Source organism: Notamacropus eugenii, chromosome 6, assembly GCF_028372415.1.
Source record: "Notamacropus eugenii isolate mMacEug1 chromosome 6, mMacEug1.pri_v2, whole genome shotgun sequence".
Taxonomy (NCBI): Eukaryota; Metazoa; Chordata; class Mammalia; order Diprotodontia; family Macropodidae; genus Notamacropus; species Notamacropus eugenii.
The window spans coordinates 60,294,389-60,314,804 of NC_092877.1; the positions used below are offsets into that span (position 1 = coordinate 60,294,389).

General features: G+C 38.8%; 1 protein-coding gene across 2 annotated transcripts in view; it reads right to left on the reverse strand.

Moving 5' to 3' along the window:
- Positions 1–7,888: 7,888 nt before the first annotated feature.
- The window catches only part of EVC (EvC ciliary complex subunit 1), a 151,297-nt gene continuing 138,769 nt past the window's right edge, over positions 7,889–20,416 (reverse strand). For both annotated transcript variants that reach the window (XM_072620196.1, XM_072620197.1), the window contains 4 exons: positions 14,484–14,610; positions 14,032–14,125; positions 13,114–13,222; positions 7,889–8,241 (listed from right to left, as the gene is read on the reverse strand). In XM_072620196.1, coding sequence (XP_072476297.1) covers positions 8,160–8,241; positions 13,114–13,222; positions 14,032–14,125; positions 14,484–14,610 — 412 coding nt within the window. In that variant the 3' untranslated portion in view covers positions 7,889–8,159. The remainder of the gene's footprint in view (positions 8,242–13,113; positions 13,223–14,031; positions 14,126–14,483; positions 14,611–20,416) is intronic.

Sequence of the window (20,416 nt, forward strand, 5' to 3'; positions counted from 1 at the left end):
CATTATGTTTGTATCTTCTGACTTTTTATTCTGTATTTTTAATGTTTTATTACCCCGCCCATTTTTTGCATTACCAGACACTAACTCACACCCCATCCAAAGAGAAGCCTTCTCCAAAACAAATCAACAATTAGTTATGTCGGAAAATGTCTCAGGTTGTCCGTTCTATCACCTTTCTTCCAAGAGGTGGTGAGTGCAGTAGAAGAAACACTAGAAATAAAGAGGCTAGTAGGTCCCTGCCACATAAACTAATTTTCCCCTCCCTTCAAGAAAGAAATAAAATGGTTCTGGAGATTTAACTAATCTAGGCAAGGCTAAGCCTTGAACAATTGATATAGTTTTCCAATGGCCCAAAGTGTGGTCTCCAAACTCTTTTGATCACTTATCTTATATCTTATAATAATAAATTTTTGAGCACACATCCAAAACATGCAGATATTCACTTATTTATCGATTATCTACAAACAATCTCCACCCTGCCAGGAACTAAGTAATTGCCTCTTCAACACCCTCACCATCCAACAGGTGAGACCAATGACTTAAAGCATAAAAGCCCAGGAAAGTAGAGCTCCTCAGGCTTACTTGAAACTTCTGTACAGGTAAACATAAACAGGTCAACTTGCCACTGTGACAATTGTGGAGGTAGAGAAGCTGTGCCCAATTGAATCATTGCCTACATTTGCTGAATATCCTTTCTGTGTCATTATTAAGCAAGCTTTTTTAAAAAAATGCTATCTGGTCAACAGTCTCTTATTTCATTCCAATCCCCAGCCTGGACAACAGGCCTAAGTCATCCTGCCTCAGAACACAACACATGGTTCATTCTCAGTCTTCTGAAGTGATGACTGATCATTCCCTTGGCTAGAATTTTGAAGTTTTTCAAAGTTATTATTATTTAATTATTGTAGTCACTATGTAAATCATCTTACTAGTTCTACTCATTTCACTCTGAATCCATTTATGCCCATCTTACCAAGTTTTTTAATTCTTCACAGTCAACATTTTGTACTGTACAATAATATTCCATTACATTTTAAAAATACATTTATATTTGAAAATTTCTATTCCAATCCCCATATTTTGAAGAGGAGAAAATTAAAGCTCAGAGCACATACTGACTTAACCAGTCACACCACTAGGACTCGAACTCAGATCTCCCTGATGCCAAGTACAATACTTAATCCACTGCACCAAGCAACCTCTCTATCATGCCCATATCATGATTATTTTTTCTCTTCGTGTTCAGGAATTAATGTTGATAATTATACAAAAGGAAGACCAGTCCCTTCCCTCAAAGAGTTTACAGTTTAATAATGGGGAAGTCAGGGAGACCTGAATTCAAATCCAGCCTGACATTGATAGTGTCTTACCTGGGATCCCGGGCAAGTCAATTAATTTCTGTTTGCCTTATTTTTCTAAACTATGCAATTGGGATAATAACAGCACCTACGTTTCACAGTTGTGAGGATCAAGTGAGACAATATGCATAGAGCACTTAACATAATGCCTAGAACATAGTAAACTCTACGTAAATGCTAACTATTTATTATTATTGTCACTGAGACTCACTTTTCTTGTTTGTAAAACAGAGATAATAATAGCACCCACCTCCCAGAGGAGGATAGAATTTTATGAGGATAAAATCAGAGATTATTTGTTATGAATTTTGCAAACCTTAAAGCACTACATGAATTGTAGATGACAATGATGATGGTGATATTGACCAAAGAATTTTCCTGTGTTCCTACTCTGTGGATGACAAGTAGGAGACAGGCCTGGCTGGGAGGGAGGAATTCGTGTTGTGGAGTTCGGTGACCTGCCCAAGGGGACAGAGGTATTAAGGAAGCAGAAGAATCACGATTCCGACACCAGTCTTCTGGCACCAGAATCTATCTTCTTTCTGCTCTACCACATCATCTCTTGGAATGCTCTAAGGCAGTTTTAGACAGGAGAAATAAATACCAGGCTACATCTCCATCTTTATCATTAGCTCCCCTGACTCAACCTTCTTTCTCCCTTTTCTGAGGAAGGAGGAAGCTGGGAAATTTTAGGTGCATGAAAGATGAGCATTGTTTTAACATAAGCATTGGGGAATGAGGTAGGAGGTAGGGGGATTAGACAGTTCAGCTATATGTAATAGAAATGTGTGAATATGTAATAAAAGGTTTATAAAGATGCTGAACTAAGAGCCATATAAGGAGGCAACAGACACAAGTACAAACACTTTGAGAGTGCAGGGACTCTTTACTAAAACATAGATGGATAATGATGATAAGATTTACTTTTGTTACATGGGATCATAGCTTTGGAAAGGAGAGGGATCTACCAGGCCATCTAGTACAATCTCCTCATTTTACAAACGAGGAAACAAAAATCTAGTGAGGTTAAATTACTTATCCAGGGTCATATAGCTAAGAGTCAGATATGGAATTTAATAACATAGTAAAGAATCAAAAGGATATTGACAGACTAGAATGTTGGGGTGGATCTTAGGTATGAAATTTAGTGGATATAAAGTCTTACATTTGGATTAAAAGATTGACTTCGAAAATTTAAGATGGATGGGACATGGATAAATTGCAACTTATCTGTTGATGATTGGGGTGGCAGGGTCTAGTGGACTACAAACGCAACACGAGTCAACAGCTTGTCATAGCAGCCATAAAAATGTGATGTGACTTTTGTTCATATTAACAGAAGCTTATTGTTCAGAAAGAGGGGGGTGATAATCCTTGGCCAATATTCCATCGTGGAGTATTTTATATTAAGTTTTGAATGCAGTATTTTAGGAAACACAATGACAAGTAAATAGCATCCTCAGAAAGAAGATGCCTGGATGATGAAACACCTCAAGGTTCTGTCACATTGATTGAATGAGCTGAGGATGTTTAGTCTGGAAAAGAAAGATTGAGAGTTGGGGGACATCACTTTATTTTTGTTTTTAAAAAAATATTTATGTAAACCTTCTTTTGAAAATATCGAGTTCCAATTTCTCTCCCTCACCCCCATGATATCATTTTTACATATGAAATAATACAAAACTTATTTCCATACTAGTCAGGTTGCAAAAATAAAAGCAAGAAAAATAAAATGAAAAAAATTATACTTCAATTGCATGTGGAGTTCATCAATTTTTTTTTTCCTCTGGAGGTAGATAGCGTTTTTCATCGTGATTTCTTCTTAATTGTCTTGGACCATCGTACTGATCAGAGTAGCTGTCTTTCACAGTTGAACACTGTTACAATATTACTGTTACTGTGTACAATGATCTCACAATTCTCCTCACTTGACTTTGCATTAAGTCATAATGATCTCCTTAGGGTTTCCTGAAACCATCTCCCTCATCATTTTTTATAACACAAGAGTATTGCATCACAATCATATGCCACAACTTGTTCAGTCATTGCCCAATTGATAGGTTGCCCCTCAGTTTCTAATTCTTTGCCACCACAAAAAAAAATTGGCTATAAATATTTTTGTGTCTGTAGGTCCTTTTCCTTTTTCCTTTATCTGTTTGGGTTAAAGACCCAGGAGCGGTATTGCTGGGTCCAAGGAGATCCACGGTTTATAGCCCTTTGGGCATAGTTTCAAATTATTCTGCAGAATGTTTGGAGCAGTTCACAATGAGAGCCTAGAATGAAGGTGTCAAACTCAAAACTCCTGGAGCAACCAGATTAAAATGTAGTTGGGAAATAAGTAACAAAGTAATTAAGATTATAATACAACATGGATAATGCCATTTATGTTTTCTCTGAGTCAATGTGCTGCCTGCAGGGATCTGTTTCATTTGAATTTGACACTACTGACCTAGAACTAGGAGAGGTTTGTTTTGCTTAGACACAGAAGGCAGAAGTAGGATTAAGAAGAAACTGTAGAGATGCCCATACATTAGGAACATGAGGAAATGCTTCTTAACAATTAAGAGTTGCTGTCTGGGTAGAGCAATTAACAAAAATGTGTGCTGAGGAGTGCCCAGCCTGGAGACTTCAAAATAACCACAGGACATTTTTTTTTTCTGGACCCTGTTTCAAACCCTGACATATCACAAGCCCAAATTATAGACATGGAGGTGTGGGATGCTTTCCTGACTCCAGCTGAGACAGTTCCTTCTTCTTCCACCTAGAACTGGTGCCTGATCAATTATTACAGTCTTTCATCTCTAGGTAGCACCCAGGTACCTCACACCAAATCTGCAGAACTTCTATGTCATCAAAGCATGAGGGCAAGAGATCGGATCATTCTAATGGGGACATGACAAATAATCCAACATATAAAAGACATATACAAAGTAAATGGAAAACAATATGAAAAGGGGAGGCATTAGTGGCTGAGATCAGGAGAGGGCTCAGGGAGCAGGTGGAATATGAAAACAGTCTTGAAGGAAACCTGGGAATCCAAGAGCTGAATGTGAGAAGGCTGATCATTCCAGGAGGGAAGTACTTGTGGATATGAAACTTGCTACTGCCTTTGCAGGGGTGGTCACCCCTGTCTCCTGAGTGGTAAAATACTGAAGAATCAGAAAACAAAATGCCAAATTATCCAAGTCCTTGACACCATAATATATAATTCAAAAGATACTTCATTATCAATGATCATTTCATGAAAGAAAATGTACTACTAACTATTTTTCTGTTGCACCTTAAAGACCTCTGGGTCTTTCCATCTAATTTACAGCTGAATATTCTTATATATAATATTTTCCCATATTAGAATGTGAGCTCCCTGATTATGGGGACTGCTTTATTTTTCCATTTGTATCTCTTTTGCTTAATCTCATCATCTTTTCCTTCTCCTCCTTTCTTTTTCATTCCTTCATTCAAGGAATACTTCACATAGAAGGTGAGTCTTGATCATCTTGGAACAGTCATTAACTAATTAATTTAGCTAATTTAATTGCTAATCTCCGAAGTAGGTAGCTAATTATTAAATTGGCTGAGGTTCTGGGGGGGCACATTTATGGCATTCATCATCTTCAACCTAATCAAATACCCAAGATACTATAATACTTCATAATAATAATATTTCACATTCCTGTCAAGCTTCATATTGTTTTAATAGAGCAATATTGGGTTCAATTCCAACAGTCTTAATAAGTAGGTCAACTGAATATTATTCCCATTTTACAGGTAAGAAGACTGAAGCACAGAGAGGGAAATAGACTTATTCAAGTCAAGAATAGGACATATTAGCTCTAAATATTATCATCCTAACTCCTACTGATGAATCAGGTTACCAAAAGTAGGCTTTCTAAATCTCTTCCCTCTGGGTTGAGTGGTGTGTATGTTTGTCCTTCGTTGCCAGAGAAGACCATACCATCAGAGAAGTTATGACATGACTTGCACTTGACTTTGTTTTAAGTGAGGGAGGGCTGTACAGGTCACCAGCCTCACTTCTACTCTAGAGTCATCTGAATCCAGTGACCAGCTATTCATCAGGATGACTGGAGATGACCCAGGATGAGGCAACTGGGGTTAAGTGACTTGCCCAAGGTCACACAGCTAGTGAGTGTCAAGTGTCTGAGGTGAGATTTGAACTCAGGTCCTCCTGACTCCTGTACTGGTGCTCTATCCACTGCACCACCTAGATGCCCGGGTTGTAGTGGTATTCTTGAGGGAGAGAGGGGTAGCTTTAATGCCATAGTCTTGAGATACGTTCCTCCATAATGTTAGGTAAAAATCAATTTAATCATCAAGACTTAAAGAGCTTTTACATAAAGGTATGTACTGTGGTGGTACAGTAAGAGTAGTTGCTACAAAACTTGCCCCCCAAAACATATCTGACAAATTCTTCTACAAGTACGTACAGATTCCAAGGGATAATAGGCTCAAGTTTAAAGGGCACATGGAGCAAAGGGGTAACTCACAGCTATTAGTTTCTCCCATTTGTGGGGTGCTCAAGAAACTCCCCTTAAGCATTGAGAATGTGAATCTATCTGTCCCTGGTTACTAATTTAGATGTCACTGTCATCTGATCCTGGCATGTGGTTAGAACACTGATGGAAAGATGAGAGTTCCAACATCCTTTGGACCCTTTGAAGCTCACAATGTACTCTTCCAGGTGAGGCTGGAGCCAGAGTAAAGTCCTTTCCTTCCCCCCCAGGTACTTTGATTGACTTGCATAGTAAATGGCAGAGTTAGAACTTGAAACCAAATTCTCTCCTCTAACTCAAAATGCAGTTCTCCTTCTAGGATGCCATTGCTGCCTCCTAGTTGCGGAAATGGAGTCATCTTTACATAAGGAATAGTTGCAAAGAAAGGCAAGTGGTAATAGAAGGAAGGAGAACTTGCGGCCAAATCCCATCATCCAATGCTTTTTAAGGATGGGGTTGGTTGATATTTATGCTATCAAGTTAGCCCAGCCCCACTTAAAATTAGGGATAAGACGTCCAATCAATCAGCCACAGGCTTTCGACTAAGTATGAGAAATCCTTTGAATGGTAGAGATACTGAACCCAAGTCACATTCAGATAAGTCTAGAAAAGTCTAGCTGGCCACAGCATAGGAATGCACGCACACACACACACACACACACACACACACACACACACACACTGATAATATAAATTATCTAGTGAGTTAGGAAGAGACCCTTCTAGGACTTGCATAGTACCTTGAGCTACAGCACCTGCTTCCAGGTCTTAGCACATTCCTTTCATTCTAGTTCTCATTTCAGTCCTGTCCAACACGTTGTGACTTTATTTGGGGTTTTCTTGGCAGAGATAGAGGAGCAGTTTGTCATTTTCTTCCCCAGCTCATTTTACAGATGAGGAAAATAAGGCAAAAAGAGTTAAGTGACTTGCCCAACACACAGCTAGTAAGTGTTTCAAGCCAGATTTCAATTCACGAAGATGAGTCTTCCTGACTCTAAGGCCTGACACTATTTCCCATGCCACTTAGCTGCCCAGTACATCCTTAGGAACATCTAATGATACAGGGTGCATTAAACGTCAAGCAAATGAGAAAGTACTATATTAATGGGAATTTTTCCCTTTTGGTCTGTATCTGTGATTTCACTGGTATTGGAAATTCCTACTGTGGAAACTTCCTCCTTGGATAAAGATCAGCAACTTCTCCTGTAACTGACAACCTTAGGGAGACAGGGAAACTGAGGGGGTATGTGCCTTACCCATGGTCACCCAGAAGGTTTATGTCAGACGTGGGTCTTGAATATGTCTTACTGATTCCAAAGGTGACCTTCTATCTACTAAGCCATACTGCTTCTCAACCAATCTAGCTATAGATAGATTGGGTTAGGAAAAACAGTCTCTGGGTATCAAGGATCTTTGAAATTCAGTAACTATGACTTGAAAAGCTCAGAGTTCAGAAAGTTATTTCTAAATGACCCTAATGTCGCAAGCTCCTTGATGGCAAGAACTGTCTTTTTCCTCTTTCTGTATTCCCAGCATTTAGCACAGTGTCTGGCATCAGGTAGGGATTTAATAAATATTTATTGATTGATAGAGATGTCAATAGGAGAAAATACTTAGAATCTCACAGAAAATTGGGAAAACAAATATTTTTTCTAACACTAGAGGGCACTGTTGGCTAGGTTTTTGAAAGCCCTTTCCCAAAGAAATAGGAGTAAAAAATAAGCTTACTATAAGTCTGTCCAACAGTAGTTCTGCCATTTGAGAAAATGTTCATAGCTGCATCAATTTGCCAAATTTATTTTCTTTTCTAAATCATCAGTTTCACAGAATGAGACTATTTTTGATTTGGAAAGGGGAGCAGAACACAAAACATCCAATGTCAAAGTGGGAAAGAAGTTTCCATAGAACATCAGATCTGGGAGCGACCATACAGTCCAGCACAAGGATGACGATGCCCAAGAAGTACAACCGGCTGGCCCAAGATGGCGCACTGAACTAACGGATTTGCAAAGGCCATGCTTAATTTACATAAAGAGAAAAAGACTTTATTTTTTTTCTGGACATTTTTATGCTCTTTGGTTCCGATTTCCCTTAACATAATACTTTAAAGTTTTACAAACCTTTTGTCATACATATTATCAAACTTGATCCTCATAATAACCATGTGAGAGAGAGTTGCCAAGTATTTTCCATGGTTAACACACGAGGACACGGTGAAGGTCACTCAGCCAGGTCTGTTGATTTCTAGGCAGTAGCCTTGACACTGACACCTTGATGTCTCTGCAAGGAGCTATAAGTTACTTCTTTTTTTCCTGATCTTCTTAGATTTCTCTAGTACACCAACGTCACTTTCACTTTGATTCTGCAATTTACTGTTTATAAAACAGAAGAAATGAAACAATGAGAACTTGGGGCAAAGGATTACTCCATTTTTTTTTTCTCAGCGTGTAAGGACAAAATCTACTCTAAATGAATGAAGTAACCTATTCTATAAATATACACAGGGTGGTGCAATGGAAAGGATATCAGATTTAAAGTGAGAGGGCCTGAGTATAAATCCTGGCCTTGCCATTTCACTCACTACTTGTGTAAGCCTAGGCAAGCTTCTCAACCTCACTCTATCTCAGTTTCCTCATATGTAAATGAAGGATCCAGACTAGATGACTAACAAGGTCCCTTCCAGCTCGAAATCTATGATTCAGTGATCTGATGGCTGCTCTATCTTGAGAACGGTCAAGCCATATGACATATAAAAAGTTTGAGAGACATACTTTCTGGGTAATTAATCATTTTATTTATCATGCTAGCAATAATTAATAAAAGGGGTCAGTGGCACTCTTGAATGTTAAAGACCCCTCATGGGACCCATTCAACACTTATATGCCCTTGGAAGAGTGGTCATCTCTGAGGGTGGTGATCAACTCTGATTAGTTAACAATTAATAAGAATAATGAATACTATTAATGAGAGGGAGGCTTATTCTAATGAGGTTCTGAGGGATATGATTGATCACTCATTCTTGATCATCTAGGCTAATCTAGATAAAGGGTGAATCTGCTTTTTCCTAGACCTGTCTGGGTAAAACAAAATGGGACAGAATCCATCAGTTCACCTAAACTAAAATTTCTAAATGATTTCTAAATGAGGAAGGAAAGGCGAAAAACCTTAGTGCTAATTCAATAATTGGCTATTAATATAGGAGAGAAGCAATCATTTCTGTCACCCACATGGTACCAAGTACACAGTAGCTGTGATAAGAAGTCAACACCTTCTAGCACTTCAAGGTGCCATGGCATTTTTTTTTTTCTTACAATAGACCCATCAAATAGGTCCTGTGAATCTTAGATGTATTTCATGGAGGAAGAAAACTGAGGCTCATAGAAATGAACTGGAATGCCTGCCCATATGTCTTGATTCCAGTTCCGGCACTCTTTTCACTACCTCCATAGCTTCCTGTGTGTGCTCCTGAGACAGTATGTGAGAACAGACAAGTTTCGAAAGTCAGGAGAAAGAGATTCTAATTCTTCTAGGGAGACAACGTGGAGTGGGGAAAGCCAGGAGAAAGAGATCCCGATTCTTCCAGGGACACAACATAATGTGGGGAAAGCCAGGATGGGGATCACATGACCTGGCCTCCAATCCTAGCTCTGATCCTTAAGAAATGATTAACCTCTTCAGACCTTAGTTTTCTATCCACAAAATGAGAGGGTTAAACCACATGATCTCCAATGTCTCTTTTAGTTCTAAATTTATGATTCTGTGAATTAATACACCATCACCCACCACATTATTTCCAAAGGAGCTATGTACATTTTTCATGCATAATATATCAGAGCAGCAGAGGGCAGAGTTGGAGCAGGCATGGCTGATTCAATTCCTTAGACCAATTAGTTCCATCTAATGGTATAATGGAGGCCCAATATACTTGACTCTGCCAAATTGAGCAAAATATTCTGTGATTTTTATCACACATGCAGTCACGTATCTCAGATAAGGTTCTAGTAGTGGACAAACTCTACATATAATGTGAGCACAATTGGCCAACTGTATACAGTGCTGGAAAGAACCTAAAATTTGAGAATTTGTAGACCTGGAATTGAATCCTAGTTTTTACTTAATCTCTGTACGACCTTGAAAGTCACTTACTGTCTCAGAGCCTCAGTTACCTCATTTATTAAATGGGGGTAAAGATGCTTTGTACTACCTTGCATAAGTGCTTTTTAAACCATAAAGAGCTATTGAAATGTGAGTTGTTATTATTGTTATTACAAAAGTTATAAAAGGTTACTGGAATTTATTTATTAACCCCTTCATTACCAGTTCTTCCAAGGAGATATATACTAGGATTTTCCCAAAAGTCACCCACATGCATGAGTTAGGATGCTCATTTGTGGATGTTGAGTCCTAAGAAAAGCAGACTTAGGGGCATACTTTAAACAGTCTTAAAGTATCTAAAGGGCTTTTGTGTGGAAAGGGTTTAGATTTGTTCTGTCTGACTTCAGAAGGTAGAACTGGGAGCAATGGATGGAACTTGTAGAGAAGTGGGGTTTTTTCTCATGATGAAGAAGAATTGTCTAACAGTTAAAGTTGTCCATAGTGGAATGTAGTATCCTATTAGCTAATGAACTTCTTGTCACTTAATGTGTTCAAGCAAAAGCTGGTTAGTTAGTTTTCTATCAGAGATGGTGGATTGGGGATTCCAATGCTGGTTACGAGTTTAGACTAGATGACCTCCAAGTTCTTTGGTTTTTTTTTTCTATTTCTAGTATTTCGTGATTAATTTAGAATCAGAGAGCTAGAAAGGATCTTGAAGCTGTCATCTGGTCTAGCTCCCTGTCACAGACAGGTTTTAATGATCAAAAACAGATGGTTGAATAATTCCATTTTAAAAGCTCTCAAGGGATGGTGATTTTGCAACTTCCCTGCTATAGTGGCTAAACAAGATTTGCTGCCATACACCCAACTCAGTTCTGGAAAACAATTGGTCATGATGCCTTTCAATAGTCCATCATAAATGTAGAGCAAATATCATCATCTTCTTTCCTTTTCTCCTTTTTTTCCTTTGTCAACCAATCCAATCACAGCACATTAATATTTTATTGGATTTCTTTTTCAACAAATTTTATCCTCTGTCATATTCCTGTGCAGTGTCTTATATTTACTTTACAATTCAAGTATTTAACAAAGACCTGATCAAAGCCAAATATAGAGGAATTAGTCTCCTTCTTCAAGGGCATCAGAGACTCATGCAAATAATACTCTATTGTGGTATTTAATTTTTAATTCAATTTTATTTTTATTTTCAATTCCAAATTTTCTACCTCCTTCACCCCTCTCTCCATCCATTGAGAAGGTAAGAATAAGAATACCCATTAAATATATGAAAGTCATGTAAAACATTTCCATATTAGTCATGTTCCAAAAGAAAGAAAAATTATCCTTCAATGTACATTCTAAGTTCATCACTCTCTACATGGAAATGGATATGCATGTTTCATCATGAATCCTTTGGAGCTGGGCTGGATCACTGTATTGATCAAATGTTAAACCTTTTATAGTTGATTATCTTTACAATTTTGGTGTTGATGTGCAAACTGTTCTCTTGGTTCTGCTCAATTCATTTTGCATCAGTTCATGCAGATCTTCCCAGGTTTCTCTGAGACTATTCATTCATTATTTCTTGCAAAACAATAGTATTCTACCATATTTATATACCATAACATGGCCATCCATCCCCCATTTGGGGGGAATATCCTAATATACCAATTTTTTGCTCCACAAAAAGCTTTTTTCCATGGATTCCTTTGGTACTCTTTATCTTTTGTTCCTCCAGATGAACTTTGTCATTATTATTATTATTATTATTTTTATCTCAATAAAATAATTTTTGGCAGTTTGGTATGGCATTGAATAAGTAAATTAATTTAAGCAATATTGTCATTTTTATTATATTGCCTGAGCATTCCCATGATCTTTATTTGTGTAAAGAACATTTTATAATTGTGTGTATGTAAATACTGTGTGTATCTTGGCACATAAATTCACAAATATTTTGTTGTATTGTATTCAGTTATTTTAAACGAATTTGTCTTTCTCTTCCTGTCGGATTTTGTTGGTAATATGAAGAAATTCTGATGATTTACATAGGTTTATTTTATATTCTGCAAATTTGCTGAAGTTGTTAGTTGTTTCAACTAGTTTTTTAATTGATTCTCTAGGGTTCTCTAAGTATACCATCCTATCATCTACAAAAAGTGATAGTCTTATTTCCTCATTGTCAATGTTTATTCCTTCAATTTACCTTTATTGTGTTATTTAATGACATACAAAATGAACTAGAGGCCCAGTGTACTATTTTAGACTCTAATATTACACTTGGGGTGCATTCTCTAGGATTATGGTTCCCACATTTTTTGTTCTGTGAACACGTTCAACCACCACAACAAAAATGTGTTATAAACTCCTAGAATGACTTAATACATTATTCATAATGCCAGCTATAATTCTTTATTGCTTAAATTGTCATTAAATAATTTTAGCACAAACCACTTGGGCCATCATCTTGAACTCTCAACAGGTTTATTAAAGACTAAATGGGAATCACTGTATTGGACAAGGTAGATTATTTTATTTTATTTTTCCCATATAATTGACTCACTAGTCAGTTTCAACTGTATGGGACTATCTATATACTGGCTATATAGATCCAGAACTACTTGTATAGACACAGAAATCAAATTTGTAGGATCAGATGAGATCACCATGTGAGATGCCATAGAATGGAAAGAGAAGAAATCACAGCACAGAATTTTGAGGGACACCCAGAGTTAGTGGCATGGCACAGATGAAGATCCAGGAAAAGCTACTGAAGAGGAATGGCCAGACAAGAAGGAGGAGAAACAGGAGAGAGTCATTTCCTGAAAACCTAGAAAGGAGAGACTATCCAGGAGAGGGTAATCAGCAGCATCAAAGCTGTAGAGAAATGAAGAAACATGAGGAATAAACAAAAGGTCAATGGAAGCATCAAACCATGGCTTGATTTATCTTCTTGATTATCTAGACTTAATAAAGGAATGGAGAAAGTGTTAATATAATGCAGATTAAACTTAAAGTGAGTTGTGTACTCATTTTCTTTTTTTCAGAGAGCCAATTGTTAAGCATTTGCCAGCACACCACTGCACTGTATGGTAGAACCAGGGTGGATTTGTAGAGTTATGAATGGAAATTGTAGACCATAATTATACCTGAAAGACTCTGAAGTCTGGCCCTTGAAGGTAAGATCATCTTCATTTAGACTAGGATCATCATTTTCTCGAGGCAGGGGTTTCTTCTTTTTGTTCCTCAGACATTTCTCTGCAGAAAACAAAATATCTCAGCTTCAAACTTTTTTTTTTTTTTTTTGTGAGGCAGTCAGGGTTAAATGACTTACTCAGGATCATATAGCTAGTAAGTATGTGAGGCCACATTTGAGCTCAGGTCTTCCTGACAGGGCTGGTGCTCCATTCACAGAGCCACCTAGCTGCACTAGTGGGCAAGTCACTTCCCTTTTCTGTTCTTCATTTTCTTCTATAAAATGATGAGGTTAGACTACAAGGTCTCTAAGGATCCTTCCAGCACTAACACTCCATAGCTTAAAAGGTCTTAAAACTCTGAAATTTTATGTTCCATATTCTAAAGTATCTTCTGGCTTTGTGTAACAGTCTAATTGAAATCTAATCTAATTGAAGAGCCCTTCCAACTTGAATATTCTATGCCCTCACGTCTCTTGTAGCTTCGACATTCTGTCTTTTGGTCTAAGAATCTAAGAGCCCAGTGCTTTGTCCACTGTACCACCTAGCTTCCCTAGCTGTCTAATAGTCTTCCATAACTTCAAGATACCTTTCTGCAATGATGAAACTTCAAAGAAGGACTTTTATGGATGGTAATGATAATGATGATGATAATTACAGTATTTGTAACAAGTTTTATAATAATTACTGCTTTCAGTCCTTACAACAGTCCTGAAAGGTAATTGGGTAAGATTATATTTTCTCTTTTTAACAGATGAGTAGATTGAGGTCCAGAGAAAGCTTAAGTGACTTGCCCAGCACCACACAACTAGTGATTTGCAAAGCTGCGATTCACACTCAGATCTTCTGAGTTTTCACTCTCATTTCACTCACCAGGCTGCCCTCTCTTGTTTGCAGCTGGTTTGTTTTCAGTGAGCGACACCCGAGACAATGCTGCCAGTTCAGTGATAAAGACCTGCTCAGCTTCCTGAATAGGCAAGAGAAGAAAGCAAGCAATGAGGACATTTGATGGTGGTCCCTTCATCTCTGTGTATCCCAACCCTATCTGTTCTTTGATGCTGACCATTTAGAGTCAGTAAAGAGTGGTATGAACTTCACCTCACATTTCACCGTGACTTAAAAGTATAGAAAGAAAGCCCTTTGCTCCCAATGATCCAATGTAAAGGTCTCCCAAATGTTTGTTGGGAGAAAAAGAATTTTATAAATGCAAGCTTTTCATTTTGTTCACAAAGCCTGTTTTACTTGGATGTAACTCATGCTTAGTTACTGTTTATTAAATTGAACTAATCATGAATTTTCCAAAGAGGCATTTCAGTCAATGTTACCTTCATCTGAGTCTCTAGCTGGGCTCCCAGGTGATCCATAGCTTCTGCAGTCTGTTTCAGGGAGGCCAAGCGAATCTGTTGATGCACATCAAACTGCACCAAGAACTTCTTTTGCTGTGACAACATCCTTGCAAGAGGAAACAAGAGCCATCAACACCATACTTAGGAAGAGATTTATCAGAAGATAGCTCTGTCTCCACTACACTAAGTACTTTGCCGAGGTTGGCTGATTTCTGAGAATCAGGGACTAAGTGTACATTATCTTTGTAAGTTGCAGAGGTAGGATAAATATTGTTTGAAAGGCTTGTTCCCAGAACCCATGATGCAGGCAGGGTAAAGTCAGATTTCAAGATCTCAGGATGAATTAATTGCACGGTTGAAGCCAAGGTCAGTCTGTGGATGAGACCAAGAATTATAGGATCCCAGCATGGGCATGGGAAGGGACCTCAAAGGTCATATTGTCCAAAGTATACTTGAATGAGAATTCTCTCTGGAAAACGCCAAAAAAATTAATTCAGTCTCTGCTTAAAGACCTCCAGGGTTAAGAAACTTACTGTGTCCTGATTCAGTGTAATCTAATTTTATATAGGTCTAAAAGAATTTTCCTTACAGAGGCATGCAATTTCCCCCCATTTGTGGTAATTTTGTCCTCTGCAGCCCAGTAGAGCAAGTCCCTACACCCTCTCTTATTAGGCAATAGGCTAATGAGGCATTCTCGTTACCTAGGAAATTGCTGAGGAAGTTCTGGCACTGCCTTAGGAATCCTAGGAATAGGCAGATGCTTCATTCAGAAATGAAGAAGTTCTAGTGGTGAATGCCAGGGCTGCCATTTTAGTTGGTGGTCTGTCAGAACTGAAGAGCCAATTGAGGATCAGCTGAAAGAAACTTAGACTTGCATTTAAGAGACTTGAATTTGAATTTTGGCTCTATTGCTTACTGTCTGTTTATCCTTGGGTAAATCACTTCCCTATTCTGAGAAAAGAAGAAATGGAATAATTTCATTTCATAAATGACCTGACTCACAGGGTTGTTCTGAGAATGAAATAAAATACTGAGTATAAAATGCGCTCAAAATGTCTATACTATTATTATTACCTTATCTTATCATTCTGTCAGTTCACAAGTACAATGTTTCAAATACTCTTATAATGTATTTATAAAATAAATTTCATGACAACTTTTTATCAAATATTTATTTGGACAGATTTTTTCTTTTATAAAGGGAGGTGGATCTGGTTATATATTTTCACGTGTTTTATACACATACAGACACACATATAAAAGAAACTGATATCTATGTGATACAAGTTGACTAAGGGCTTCTCTAATGTCCCCTCCCAAATCTTCCTCAATAGGGTGCTACATTGCTTAAAAATAAACTATTAGATATTCATTTCTTTGCATCAAACAAGACCTCTCCTTCTAATCTTCTTAAAGATAAAAATATGCCTGGAAAAATATGTTTCTTCTACTCTCCCTTCCTTCTTTCTTTCCTTCCTCTCTCCCTCCATTTCTCCCTTCCCTTCCCTTCCCTTGCTTTCCCCTCCCTTCCCTTCCCTCCCCTTCCCTCCTCTCCCCTCCCCTTCTCTTCTCTTCCCTTCCTTCTTTCCAAATTTACAATAGGGGGTGCAGTGGATAGAGTACCAATGCAGGACTCAGGAGGACCTGAGTTCAAATCCCACCTCAGACACTTGACACTCACTAGCTGTATGACCTTGGGCAAGTCACTTAACCTGAACTGCCTCATCCTGGGTCATCTCCAGTCATCCAGATGAATATTTGGTCACTGGATTCAGATGGCTCTTGGGGACAAGTGAGGCTGGTGACCTGCACAGCCCTCCCTCACTCAAAACAAAGTCAAGTGCAAGTCATGTCATCAGTTCTCTGATGTCATGGTCTTCTTTGGCAATGAAGGATGAACACACAATCTGAGAAGTCAGATAACTATTAAGTTAATTTTATATGCAAGGATTTGTTGTTTGTTTATTGCTTATCCTTCATTCTCTAAGATGACCAATGACATTAGGAAGGCGATGTCTTGATTTGCATGTGAAATGGATTTTTGAGGCAGGGCTGTGCAAAGTCATCAGCCTCACTCTCACCTCCAGAGTCATCTGGGCCCAGTGGCAAGATAAGAATCAGGATGACTGGAGATGGCCCTGGATGTGTAGTGAGAGACCTTGGTCTAGTTTGTCTGAGGCAAATCTCATTCAGTGATTAAGGCTACCTAGGAAATGAGGCAAAAAATGATCTCTTTTACCTAGTCAAATAAAACAATCGAGGAGGGGAAGACTTTATGGTTTCTGGCCAAAATAGAATCAACTTTTCTTTACACTCACTCTAAGCATCAAAACCCAAACAATGATGAAGTGAGCCTTGGGCTGGGACCTATTGTTGGTCAATCAGTGAGAGCCAGAGTGTTTTGGGTTTAAGACCTGGAAGTAGCTCCATTTGAATCCCAATGAGTTTTATCAAAGACTGGTTTTCCAGTGCTTTTAAACGAAATTTTAATTCCGGTGCTTATTTTAAGAAATCATAAATGAAACTATGTGGGGCAAAAGAGATAATTGTTCCAGGCTTGTTTTAAATGATAGAATAAATAAGTAGGGAAGAGAAAGAAAAAGAAATCTAACCCACAAATTCCAAGATATCTTGTGAGATTTCAGTGATCGAAATTTATATTGCTTTGTGAAGAGCACCCACAGGTAGGGGTATGATTCCCTATATGGACAGAGGGAGAGGAGAGAGAGGAGGGAGGGAGAAGAAGGAAGGGAAGAAAGAAGAAAGGAAGGAGGGAAAGAGGGAAGGCAGGAAGGAGGGAAGGAAGGAAGGAGAGAGGGAGGGAAGGAAGGAAGGAAGGAGGGAGGGAAGGAAGGAAGGAAGGAAGGAAGGAAGAAAGGAAGGAAGGAAGGAAGGAAGGAGGGAAAGAAAGAAAGACTGTTGCCTAACTGAAACTGGCCAGCTGGGTCCCCAGTGGGGCAGCTACTAATACTCACAGATTGTTTCTTGTCCTTTGTTTTCACAGGAGACCAATGACATCAGAAAGATGATGTCTTGACTTGCAAGGGAATTGGATTTAAGTGAGGCAGGGCTGTGCAAAGTCACTAGCCTCACTCTCTCCTCTCGAGAGTTAAAAGTTGCACATTGGATAGACTATTTGGCCTGGAGTCAGTATGATTCATGTTCCTGACCTCAAATCCAGCCTCAGACACTTAACCTTGTTTGCCTCAGTTTCTTCATCTGTAAAATGAGCTGGCAAAGCAAATGGCAAACCATTCCAGTATCTCTGCCAAGAAAACCCTAAATGGGGTAATGAAGAGTCAGACACGACTTAAAAATGACTGGACAAACCTACAAAAGTCAGTCTGGGCACTCAGGGAATTCCAAATGCAAGTAGTTTTTGCTGTTACCGTGGTCATTATGTGCTTTCTAGACCACAACCAGAAAACTAAAAAGTTTGCATCAATGGTCCCAAGGGATAGCAGTCAAGACTGTGGACCTAGATAAGCATAAATGCTTCCTGAATGCTGGGGAAAAATCAAAACACAACTTAAAGGGGAATATTTTAGTAAAAGTAGGTCAGTAGCACTACAGAATTCAAGCAATCTCTGTAGGAAGGGATTATAGATGCCGTGAAAGAATGATTGAAAAAGCATTGAGCTCTTACTATGTGCAAAGTATTGGGGTTATGGAGGTGTCTGTATTGAAGTAGCTAACTCTCTAACAGGGCAAGACACTACATGTGAAAAGTCTCAACAGCAAGTGAGAGAAAAAGGTCCTGTTGCCCTTAGGGAGAAAGAAATAGCAAGGTAGGTGCAATGCTTCTTCTCTGAGGTCATTTCACTAATAAAACTACTACCTTTCTGGTGTTAAATAATTTGATGACTTGGTGAAAATAACTTTTTTGGGGGATAAGGGTCTTCAGATGCTATGGTTGCTAAGGAGGCAAGGGCTGAAAAGTACCTGAAGGCACAGTTAAATTTCCACAACAGTTGCTTTCCTGAGCAATGACTGGGAAGCCTAGGAGGAAGCAGGGCTGGTGTTCTGATGTGTGTTTATGTGGGGGGTATGAGTGGAGCGGCATTGTTCTTTGGCTTACCTGCCCATCAGTAGAATTTGGTTGGTAGCTGGTGCCATTGGTGGTAGGGATGGAAGGGCACTTTCCTACAGGGAATTTTTGTTGTTCAATCATTTCACTCATGTCCAATTCTCTGTGATCCCATTTGGGGTTTTCTTGGCAAGAATACCAGAGTGGTTTGCCATTTTCTTCTCCAGTTCATTTTAGGGATGAGGAAACTGAGGCAACAAACAGGATTAAGTGACTTGCCCAGGGTCATACAGATAATAAGTGTCTGAGGCTGTATTTGAACTCCTGAAAATGAGTCTTCTGATTCCAAGCCCAGTGTCCTATCTATTATGCCAGTTAGCTGCCCTGCAAGAGATGCTTCCCTGTATTATGGCAGCAAGGGATCGGTTGGAAGCACCTTAATTCTCCTGGGGGGTGCTATTATTCTTGGGGATCTTGGGTGGGCTATTTTTATTGGAGTCTGAGGGAAGGTTGTGACTGAGATGGTTTGACCCTCTTGTTATATGTTACTTCCTGTTTCTCCCTTAGGTTGCCTTTCTGCTGCACTTAGGAGAGCTTGCCTGTCTCAGCAGTGGCTGGTGGTAGTGATCTGGTCTAACCTTCTCCAACCAAGATTTTCATCTCCAATATTTCCAACAAGTAGTCATTGAATTTCTGATGCCCATAGACCTCTAATGAGGTAGGATGCATATTTCCCCAAGGTAAGTCACATTCCAATTTTTTGTAAGACTAACTGTTAATAATTACTGAACAAGGTCAATTGCAAGTCATGTCATCATCTTGATGTCATAGTCCTCTTAGAGAACAAAGGACAAACACACACAAGACTGTTAAGATGGACAGCTAGAGGGCACAGTGGATGGAGTGCTGGACCTGGAATCAGGAAAATTCTTCTTCCTAAGTTCAGATCTGGCCTCAGACACTCATTAGCTGTGTGACCCTGGGAAAGTCACTTAACCCTGTTTTCCTTAGTTCCCTCACCTATAAAATGAGTTGGAGAAGTACCAGTACCTTGCCAAGAAAAGCCTAAATGGGGTCACGAAGAGTCAGACACAAATGAAATCAACAGCAACAAGATTGTTAAGGAAGACTTGAAATTAAGTTGGCTTCACTGAAATTTCCACTCACGGAAATTTTCCACTCATAGTTATAGGAGTCAAGCGGAATGCTTAATCTTTCTTCTGGATGTCTTTCAACTGCTTGAAAGAAGTCAACCTGTCTGAAGTCTTCCCCTTTCCAGGGCATAAGATCCCCAGTTCTTTCAGACAACTTCCATATAGCACAGTATTAAGACTTTTCATCACCCCACACTTCTAACTCTGATGCTTTTCCGCTTCTCTGTCTTTCCTAAAATGGAACACCTGCATCTAAACACAATACTCAGATTGTGGTCTGACCAGGTCAGACAACAGTGAGACTATCACTTCTCTAATTCCATACTAAAGCCCATGCATCCCACTGATGTTTGTCTTTGATAGCTAGCCAAAAGCCACACTTAGCTCAGAACAAAGGTATTTACTAAAAAGACTTAATGCCAGTTATTCCTTTTGTTGAAAAGGTATAATGACAGTTATGCGACAAAACATTTCTCCCATAAACTTGAGTTATACTCTCTTAAAAATACAATCAGAAACAGCAGGAAGAGAGAAAACCCAGAATTCACAAGTGAAGGGGAACACATATGGCCAAGGCACTTGTGTCTCCAGTTTCATGGGTCACCTGATATCTACTGATGTCTTTGTCCTATTCCATGTGGTTGCATGGTATCTCCTCACTAGTATTCATGGACCTGCTCATAGGAAGGACACATGGCTTTGATACTTTGTTGTGGGTTCTGTCCTCCATG